Raw genomic sequence first — 11,175 nt, forward strand, 5'->3', positions numbered from 1 at the left:
CTTGCACACTCTTCTTCAAGAAGGACAGGCTCCCAATCCTTAACCTGTGTTCTCAGTAGATCCTAGTAAGTCATTTAGTTCTACTGGCTGAAGGCAGGATCAATAACTTAAAAAGGAAAACTAAATCAGAAAATTATTTTTAAAAGATGACTTCCTGCCGTTCTTGGTCTTCACTTGCTTTCGCAGCCTCCTAAGACCCAGAGATAGTCTCAGACCCCAAATGCATAGCTAGTATGTCAGTTTTTCTGCCTATCTGCCTGAAGTTTCTGTGCTCGCCTTGCAGGGTTACCATGAATGAAAAGGACAATTTAATGAATGCAGAAAATCTTGGAATTGTGTTCGGGCCCACGCTGATGAGACCCCCTGAGGACAGTACTCTGACCACCCTCCATGACATGCGGTACCAAAAGCTGATCGTGCAGATTTTAATAGAAAACGAAGACGTTCTGTTCTAATCTATCAGGGAAATGAGCTGGTAGCGCTAACGGAATAAAAACATTTCTTACACTTGATTTGTTTTTCAAACAAGTGGTAGGATTTCCCGGACCACAGTGGACTGCAGTGTTGGGGACTGTGTCTCCCTCCTCCACGTGAGAGCAAGGGTGAGGGTAGGAAACCCCTTACCTTGGGTCTTTTGCCGTGCCTCGTATGTATGTCTGTTTTGCTGGAAGAGTGATTAATAAATCTTTCTTTAACTTATTAAAAAAAAAAACGTAGACCTTTAAACGTCAGTCTTACCATTAATAAAAGGGAACTTAATTCATAAAGGTACTTGGTACAGTATACATTTTCCACCTTCACAAAAAGAAGACAATTCTATATGTTAAGTGTTAAATGAAACCTATATTGTAAGATGTATTTTATTTTAGCTGCAAGAATGTTATTTTATTTTAGCAAATAGAACTCAATGCAGTGCATTGGTTATGGCCCTGTCCCTTGTCCCCCCTTTTCTTGCTGTGATGCCTGGTGAACGTTGACCGTGAATGCAGTATCACCTTGACATACCTCTGTCCTGATTCGTGCTTCGATAAAAGTTCGCCGCTCCCCCATGGCCCTGCTTTCCACAGCCCATGCACCTCAGCACTGGCTTTCTGCTGTGAGGTAGTGTATGTTCATAGTGACTCTAGCGTGGTCTTGAGCATCCCCAAGTTTCCTTTCTGTAAGCATTGTGTGACTCCCCAAAGGGTGTTACGGGATTGGTTGTGGCCTCTCCATATCTCCAGGGTGTGTCCTGCAACATGCGGCGTGTGTCTTATCACACAGAGTGATCTGAGAACATTTGGATGTCCCCCCGCAGGTTGGCACTTTCCCTCTCCTCCTCCGGGCCCTTCAAGTCCATGTCAATGGGAAATGGAAGTTCTTTGCCACGTCTCTACATTTGATGACTCATGAACCCACAGAATCTTTGTTGTCTTGTTCCTTACTTTTCTTTTATAATAAACCTATTATTAAGTTATGAAAAAATAAGGTTGTTTTTTTTTAACCAAATGTGTTTCTGTCATAAAGTTGTTCTGTGGGGAAGATAATTTAACACAATTTTATTTTATTACCTGAGACCCATCCTATTGGCTATATTTATCTTAGCATGAGTTTTTCACACCAAGATCTCTATATTTGTAACTTAGGCAAAATATTTTAAAACAACGAAAATTGTAAATCTAGATTTTTTTTTAAAGCCAGTTGTGGTGTCTTTCCCTGAGATGCCCCATGTACTGGCATGTCTTGCTTGCAATGCCCAGAAGAGAATTGCCCTGTTAAGGTGATGGAGACGATGACCCGTGTACTGACCTGTCTCGTTTGGAGCACCTAGGAGAGGATTGCTGTGTTAAGGTGGTGGGGACTGCAGAGGCACAGACAGAATCCAGGCACCTGGGGCTCACTTTGACCTGCTCCCTGCTGTCAGCATTCCTCACAACTGTACAGATTTGTTCGTTGTGGCTTCTATGCTTCTTGAGACTGTCAAAAATAATCTGGAAATGGTTTTATTTTGTGAAGTGAGCAATACTTTGTAATTTACGACAGTGTAAACAGAAGGAAAAGCATTCTGCGTATTAAATGCTCTGTCCATCATTTTGGAGATGTATCTTGACAGGGGAATCTGTCTCACCAAGCTACAAGTTAAAGGAGGAGCCCCTCGAAGAATCCCCACCTCACCTGAGCCACCTTGAAGGGTTTACAACTCACCTGGGTGACCCCAAAGCAACCTGTTCCTCCGTGCACTTCCTCCTGGGCAGCCTGTCGGGAGGGAAAGGCTCTTCACTTCTGGAAGGCACATTGCTCCAATGCCCCCTCCCCGTTAATGTAGCAGTAAAAGTTTTGAGAAAATGGTGCTAGGACCTAACAAAGAACAAGGGTTTAGGAGTCAGAAAGGCCCGTGTTGATTCTAGACTGACTGACCTGGTACCGGATCTGACTGGCAGAAGCAGGGTGCATGGTGCAAAAGAGGGAGACTAGGGATGAGTTGGCACCTCTGGAAATGTGGGCATAACGTTCAGATTGTGACTTTGTAAAGGACTGTGTGGCCCAAAGTAACAAAATATGTATTTTTCTCATTGTGGCTTATGAGGCACTGGGGAAGGTATCATCACATGGGAAGTGGGAAGAAAGAAACATGAGAAGAATTTGTCCTGGGTTAAGGGGAAGTCCCAGCAACATTCAGGGATGTTGGGACATGGCTCAGTAATGTGCTATGATGATGTTCACTCCTTCTTAAAAGGGATCCTAGCACCTGATCCCCACACCCTGGCTTTAATCTATAGCCTGCTCACCACACCTGTCACCCAAACCACCTGGCAGCTTGGTCCAGCTCCACCTTCTTGGCTCCACATTCCTTCCAAGGGGATAATACCAACTACAAAGAAGAAGCCATTTTGAAGATTTCTACAAATGATTTGTGGGAGGTGGGATGGGCAGGGTGAGTGGGAGAAGACAGCAGTAAGGTGGGAGGGGCCACTGACACCCCCCCCCATCACTGTGAATGGATTTTCAGAGCCCTGGTCTTGACTGTGGCTTGGGTCTGATGCGAAAGTTAAGGATGGCGGCTGCGGAAAGGGAATTGAGGCTGTACTGGAGGTGGAGAGAGAGTCAGGAAGAAAGGCTGTCTGGGCTGTCCTCACTCCACTGAAAACCAATGTGAGTGGCGTATACAATCCAACCTCTATCAAAATCTAATTTATAGATGTTCTTTAGTTTTTAAAATGTAACATGTATTAGCTTCCACCAAACTTGTGTCAAGCGTCCCTTACTATGAAAACCTAGAGGCAAGGGCAAGGCTTCTCTCGTGGAAAGGATTAAATGATTTTAGTGTGGCTGGAAGAGAAACCTGGTCATGCTGAGGGTTTCAGTCTCTAATGTAAGGGGTGCAGGAGTCAGTAATGTTTCCATAGAAACTTATAAATTGTCTGTTTGTCTTATATTTACAGAACAGTGGTCCAGATGTTAAGAGAGTTTTTACATAGCTGTGAACCAGTTTCCCATAATGCTACTGTCCTGTGAAACCAGGACACACTCAGCAAAACCAAGAAATCAACACTAACATACTCTAGTCACTGAACTTCAGGCTATCAATGTCCACGGGTGTTTCCATTCGTTTCTCTTCCATTGTATCCCAGGATACAGGATGTAGTACACATTCTTAGCGATCTATGAGATGGTTCCACACATAAAGGTTCCTGCCATACATCTGGCAACTCAGGTTCCAGCCTCAGAATGAATCCATGCCAACTGACTCAGCAAAGTTGTCCTCTCTCATACACACACATGCTATGGCACACTTAAGTCACACTCATAACACACACACACACACACACACACACACACACACATACACACAATTACAATAAACAAAATAAATAAATAGGACTTGAGACTACCGGGGTGGCTAAATGAGTTCAAATACTTGCTCCACATGCTTGATAATCTGTGTTTGGTCTCCAACTCCCGGTGGAAAAAGAGAAGCAATTTCCTGAGGTTGACCTCTGACCTACACACAAATGCTGTAGCACACATGTGCCCCTACTCATACACATGTGGTGCACACTAAGGATGAGTCAGAAAGGAAATGTGAATTACTTGACTGCGGTCCCTCCGAGAATGTGGGAACATGCCGGGAACAACAACTGGCATCAGTAGTTGCTCATAGCAACAAGACTGAGATGCTGGTAGCCGGGACCAGGTAGAGATAAACACGATTGGGTTGCAGTTAGGAAGTGGAGTTTGGCTGTAGATTAGCTTTAAGAATCTGATCTAATGGTGCTCCTTCGCCAACCATGCAGTGTTTGCTAAAACAAAAGGCACATGCAAGAACGAGGTGTCACTGGGGCAAGGGAGGAGACACAGAAAAGTCTGGACCTGATGACATGGAACTGCCAGGGCTATTTCTAAGTAATTGCTGATTCTTGAGCTGCAGATAACAAGTTTCAGAAGGACTTAGTGGGCATAATGACAGAGAATGCAGAGGAGGCACCCAGGAAGACCAGGTAGACATCTCCAAAGTACGAACCTTCAGGAGAGGAGAGACCGAGGAAAGGGAAGGGTGAGACCCATGGCAATGTAATAGAACCCTGAGGATTTCCATGAGCTCTTTATAAAATATCCCATCCCAGGGGCTGGAAGATGGGTCAGTGGGTAAGTGTGCTGGCTGCTCCTGCAAAGAACCAGAGTTCAGTTTCCAATACTCACGTTGGGTGACTCATAACTGCCTGTCACTCCAGCTGCCAGAGAGCCAGTGCCCTCCGTGGGCACCTAGGCACACATGCTTACATAGACTCAGAGAGACACATGTATGCGCATAAATAAAAATGAAACAAATCTTTTATACACATCATATAGTCTGGTTAGCATCACAATGTCCTTGTACTCACTGTTCTCTTGTATCTGCCAGGCTTAAGACATCTAACATAGTTAGACCCAGTGTTCTGGAGAGGCTTGCTTAGTTAGATGCTTTGTAAATACAAACCAGCGTGCTGTGGTCTTACTGTTTGTGTTCCCCTCTCCCAAGTTCATATGCTGAAACCTATTCCTAGTACCATGGTACTTGGAGGCTGAGCTTTCCAGGGGTGGTTAGGTCATGAGGGCAGGGCCCTGCTACTGGAATCAGTGTCTCATCAAAGATAACCCAGAGAGCTCTCTTGTCTTCTCCACTGTGTGATAATGACTTCTTGTGACCCAGGAGGAGTGCATCATCAGACAACAAGCCTTCTGGCATTTTGCTCTTGACTTCTCACCCTCCAGAAATGTAAGTGATAACGTGTTTACGAACCACCCAGCCTGTGGCGTTTTGTTTTAACAGCACTGACTTAGTTAAGATTACTGTTGTTATGATGAGATGTTATAACCAAAGCAGTTTCAGGGGGTGGAGGTTATTTGGCTTACACTTCCACATCTTTATTCATCAGCAAAATAATTCAGGGCAGGAACTCAAACAAGGCAGGAACCTGGAGGCAGGAGCTGATGTAGAAGCCGTGGAAGGGTGCTGCTTACTGACTTGCTCAGCCTGCTTTCTTATAGCACCCAGGACCTATAGCCCAGGGATAGTACCACCCACAAAAGACTGGGCCCTCCCACATCAATCACTAATTAAGAAAATGCCCTCCAGGCTGGCCTTGCCTGATCTTGGGAAGGCATTTTCTCACCTGAGGCCCTCTCCTCTCTGATGACCCTAGCATCTGTCATATTGACATAAAATTATCCAGCACAAAGCATGAGTAGACTAAGGTAGCTAGCAGTAATAAATTGTTTTCCTAATTTGGGTTGAAAAGATTTTTATCACACCCCAGGTTCCTCTTTGTTGCCTTCCCACTGATGACTTGTTATTCTATTACTAATACAGGATATCACAAACTGCGGTAATTATATATACAGCTGCCTCCCATTAAAATACAAACGCCACGAGACAAGACTCATGGCTACTGCTTGCATAAGTAGCACACGGCGCATATCCAAATACCCTCCGATACTGTCCCTGGCTGAGAGTGCAGGAAGGGTCGGTCAGCCGTAGTGTGTGAGAGAGCATATGGGTGGTTTGGAACACTGAAGTAGGAGTGGAGAGGAAGGGGATGGGAGCAAATACTCAGGCCAGCCTGCGAGATGGAAGAGGCCGTGTACCAAGCAAAGGGATGAAAGATCCATCAAGTGGCAAGACAAAACAGAAAACAGAAGACGGGAGGCTCTGTGCCAATCGGGATGCTGGTTTAGGTTGGGCAGTCGGGCTCAGTCCACTCACAACATGAGGGACCAAAGGAGATCCAGCTGTGAGCTCTTTGGGAGGCAGTCAGGACCTACTGACCAGGGCAAGTTCAAAGGACAGGGTCTCATCTGGAAACCACAATTTCTGGTTTCCATCACTAAGTAATTTTTTAAAGAAAATAAGAGAACCCAGAAGAGAAGCGGCATCTGCAGGGATATGTTGGGAGTTTAGTCTGTGTGTTAGCATCAATGGCATAAACACCTGGTTGGTCGCTGGAACCCAAAAGGGAGGATGAGCTGATAGGCAGGGTTCAGAATGGTAACGTGGACAACTGGCATGAAGAGAACCAAGAAGATGAGGCAGGTAAGAACAAAATCTAAGGAGTATCAAACTCAGAGAGCCTGGGGAAGAAGGCCAAAGCTGGGAGGACACCACTTTTGAAAGAGGCCATGCTCTGCACTCAGACTCTCCAGCTCCGAGTCGGAGTATCAGCGAGAAGCGCTTCAGACAGGAGCTGGAAGGCAGATTAGTGATGGGAGTGGATGTGGTGAGAAAGGAAAACGGAGCACATGGTCCTACTCACCAAGAAGAGCAGACCAGCCTTGCTTCAAAGGCTTGCCAATCTCAAGAGTATGTAAATGGCACCCAATAGAAAATCTTTCCTAGTCACCAAATGCATAACTTCGCATAACCTCTTCAACTGCTGTGTGCTTCAAAGTCTCCAGCGTTAATAAAGTGTTACTGGAACATATTTTGGACATGCCAATTGCCAAGCATACCTGCTTTTCCTGCTCTTCATTTCTGAACTGCACAGAATCTTGGTCTATAAATCGTTCTTTATCAGAAAATGGATATAATAACATAAGCTGCTCTCCGGGCACCCCAGACACTTTTCAAAGGTCAGTTGATATCCTTACTGTGAATGCTCCAAGCTCAATTGAAAGTGTATAGCAATGCACAGATACGAGTGTATTCCCAGCCCCATGATGATGGGGAAGCCTCATTTAAAGGTTTGGAAACCAGGAAGGTACAAGACTGGATAAGGATCCTGTCAAGGTCAATATGAAGGTACAACATTGGAGGCACAAGGCCCAAAAGAGCTCACCTTGGAAAGAGCATCCATCTTCCAAGGCCAAGTAGAAAGGGCCTGTGTGGGGCTCCGGGTGTGGGATCTCTGTATGAGAGCACTTGTTCAGCATACGCCAAAGAAACTCCAAAGAAAACAACAGCGAAAAGCCTACACTCAAATTCCTGGACCAGCAAGCTGGCTCAGCAGGTGAAGGCACTTGCTATTAAGCCTGACAATCTAAGCTCACTTCCAGGAACCCCTGATAAGATGGTGAGAATTGACTCCAAGATGTCTCCAGCTTCCAAAGGTATGCTGTAGCAAGCAGTCATCCACAGGCACCTATACTCACACATAACACACACACACACACACACAGAAACACAGAGAAATAAAAACAAAGGAATTACAAAAAAAGAACTGTATCATGACAAAAATAGTTCTCCTCATGCCAAAGATTCAGTGTTATGGCCAAGTCAACAATAAACCTTAGGTTCACATACATGGCATGTATATAAATTGTGTGCATATCTAAGAGATGGACACAAGATTCTTTTTTAGGAGGTCATAATAATACAAAATTTCATTTTGTTTTGTTTTGTTTTTCTAGAGAGGGTTTCTCTTTGGAGCCTGGCCTGAAACTCACAGAGATCTGCCTGCCTCTGCCTCCCAAGTGCTGAGATTAAAGGCGTGTGCCTAATAATCCATCAAGCTTCTGGATGGATCCCAGTGACTCCTCCCTGCCTCCTGGGCATGGTCAACTTCTAATCAATACCCATAAAGACTCCTTGAGTACGAATAAGGAGACAGACATCAATCTATAGGAAATATGAGCAATAGAGCTATCTAACAGGAAAGGTAATTAAAAATTATTATGTAAATATGTGTACAGGGCAGTGAGTATGTATGCCGTGTGCATGCAGGTGCCCTCACAGGCCGGAAGGGGTGTCAGGTCCCCTGGAGCTACGTTCAAGCAATTGTGAGCTGCACAATGTGGATGCTGGGAACTGAACTGAAGTTTTCTTTGAGAGAAGTACTCACGGTTAACCACTGAGCCATCTCTCCAGCCTCAGTCAGGAAAATTTTGTGGCCTATGAAATAAAACTCTGATTTAAAAAGGACTTAAACAACTGGGCAGTGATGGAGCACACCTTCAACCCCAACACTCAGAATAGCAGAGGCAGGTGGATCTCTGTGAGTTCAAGGCCAGCCTGGTCAACAGAGTGAGTTCCAGGACAGCCAAAGCTACACAGAGAAACCTTGTCTCAAGAAAAAAAAAGGGGTGAGGGGAGGAAAAAGGGACTTAAAAAAATACATCTGCTAGCTGAACAGGAAGTCCTGCTATAGGACCCATCCATGCCTAGATCTGTCTTCCTGTCAGCCAGCATTTCTCTTGGAATTTGACTCGGGGTTTACCATGGCTGCTCTGCCCCAGCTAATGGCAAAGAACCCTTTCTAGGCGCCCTCATCAGCTGTCAATCACACTGACCAGGATGGTTTTGCATGTGCAGGGCTAAGTCAGGTGAGGGCAATGAGATCAGCATGGATGTTCACACATGGTGGTTCACAAAGAAAGATCCCATGGACACCAGGACCTAGGCCTTGTTAAGAAGTCAGGGTGTTAGCCCTCTCTCAACAGTTAGGAGTCCCACAAAAAGACCAGGCTAACAGCCACAGCACAGACCCAGAGGACCCAGAGCAGACCACTGCAGACCCTGTTCTTGTCACTTTGGTCTCTGTGAGCCCACGTGAGACCGGCTTAGTTGATTCAGTGGACTGTGTTCTCCTGGTGTCCTCCATCCCCTCTGACTCCTATATCTTTCCATGTCCTCTTCACTCCTTTCAGGATTGCCTGAACTCCTATGGGAGAGAAAGATGGAGGCCTCCAATTTAGACTCCCTCTCTCCGCATAATGTCTGGCTGCGGGTCTCTGCACCCGCTCCCACCTGCTGCCAGAAGAAGCCTCTCTGTGAAGAAAACTATACAAGGTGATGACCTATGAGTATAGCAGTTAGGATCATTTCAATGATTTTATTTTTTTATTTATTATTTGTTTATTTAATACCAGTTGTATTCGGTTCTACCCTAGGTCTCCAGGCTATCCAGTCTGCTGTTCCTGGCCTTCTAAGCAGTAAATGGCATGGGTTCCTTTTCTTGGAGTGGGCCTCAAGTCAAATCAGAGGGTGGTTGGCCACTCACAATTTCTGTACCACCATTGCCCGATCACATCTTACAGGCAGGACAGATTGTAGGTCAGAGGTTTTGTGGCTGGGTTTATATCATGTTTCACTTTAGGTAGCTCGCAAAGTACCTTCCCACACCAGAGCATAGACTAGAACACAGGGGTGAAGGCTCCACATGGGTAACAGTTGGACCTCTCTACCTTCAGCGAGCTGTGTGGATGTTCTTGGCAATGGGACCCCACTCCCAGTTTGCAGAGAGTGATTCTCTGTCCTAGCATCCGCCTGGACTGTTTGGGGATCTCCATGGGGCCCCCTTGGCCAACTACTCAATTGAATGCAGCCCAGTTTCACCACTGGGAGCCTTGCGTGCCTACAAGAGGTAGCCAGTTCAAACTCCATATCCCGCATTACAAGGGGTCCTTATTAGGATCCCCTCATGGAGTCCAGGAAGCTTCTACTGCACTGGATTTCCACACTGTCCCAAAATGTTCGCCAATTCCAGCCATCTCTCCCCCACATTTTCTCCTTCCATCTCCCCACACACCTTATCCCTCCTGCTCCCATCCTCACCCACCCCAGTCCACCCACAAAATCGATTTTATTTTTCCTTCCCAGGGAGATCCATGCATCCCCCCTGAGAGCCCTCCTCTTTACCTAGCCTCTCTGGGTCTACTGATTATAGCTAGGTTGTCAATTACTTAACAGCTCATATCCACTTATGAGTGAGTTAATACCTTATTTGTCTTACAGGATCTGGGTTACCTCACTTGGGATGATTTTTTTTTCTAGTTCCATCCATTTGCCTGCAAATTTCATGATGTCATTTTCTTTAACAGCTGGGTGATACCCCCTTTGTGGAAAGGTCCCACATTTTCTTTCCATTCTCCATTTGAGGGACACCTAGGTTGTTTCCAGTTTCTGGTATAGTGAATAAAGCCTCAATGAGCACAGTTGAATGAGTGTCCTTACGGTAGGATGGAGCATCCTCTTGGTATATGCCCAAGAGTACTATGGCTGGGTCTTAAAATGGAGGTAGGACTTTTTGGTAAGTCATGGTATTAGGTATGGCTCAGGTTTTGGGACTCTGAAAACTTGATTTTTTAGTTAGTACTCCAGGCAAAAATCATTAACTGATAAAGTTTGGCAAACTGAGATTAAGATCAGGCAGATCTCTGTGAGTTCAAGATCAGTCTGGTCTACAAAGTAGGTTCTAGGACAGGTTCCAAAGCTACAGAGAAACCCTGTCTTGAAAAAAAAAATCAGAATTTATACCTAAGCCAGGGATGTATCTGCTTTACTTAAGGTATCTTGATAATGGAGGAGAAATAGAATTCCCTGATGAGGGGACAATGGCTATACAACATTATGCAGACTGTTCCATTCTTAAGGGATGCGTGGAACCATTCACACCTCCTTGAGTCACTCAGGACTCCAAACGTCCAACTCCACAACTCTGCTGAGGCAACACTGTTTAAACTCAGCCTCATGAGGGTAGAAATCTTGGTCCCGCTCCTACCTGGAATAGTACCTCACATACAGTGGCACCCCAGGCTTAATGGCATGTATTCCTATCACAAAGAAAATTCCCATTTGGGTGCAGTGGAGGGTAAAATGGTAGAGACACAGGAGCATCTGGAAATGTGCCTCTGCCCTGTGCAGAGGGATAGACCACTTTCTATTGAAAGCAATGTAGTGTCCCTGCAGGAGCACTGGATTAAGAGCCGTGGCTTGGCGCAGGG

General features: G+C 45.5%; 1 protein-coding gene across 1 annotated transcript in view; it reads left to right on the forward strand.

Moving 5' to 3' along the window:
* The window catches only part of Chn2 (chimerin 2), a 279,371-nt gene extending 277,299 nt beyond the window's left edge, over positions 1 to 2,072 (forward strand). The window contains exon 13 of the mRNA XM_075955097.1: positions 284 to 2,072. Within this exon, the coding sequence (XP_075811212.1) occupies positions 284 to 455 (172 nt within the window). The 3' untranslated portion in view covers positions 456 to 2,072. The remainder of the gene's footprint in view (positions 1 to 283) is intronic.
* Positions 2,073 to 11,175: the final 9,103 nt, after the last annotated feature.

Source organism: Microtus pennsylvanicus, chromosome 21 (genome assembly GCF_037038515.1).
Source record: "Microtus pennsylvanicus isolate mMicPen1 chromosome 21, mMicPen1.hap1, whole genome shotgun sequence".
NCBI lineage: Eukaryota > Metazoa > Chordata > Mammalia > Rodentia > Cricetidae > Microtus > Microtus pennsylvanicus.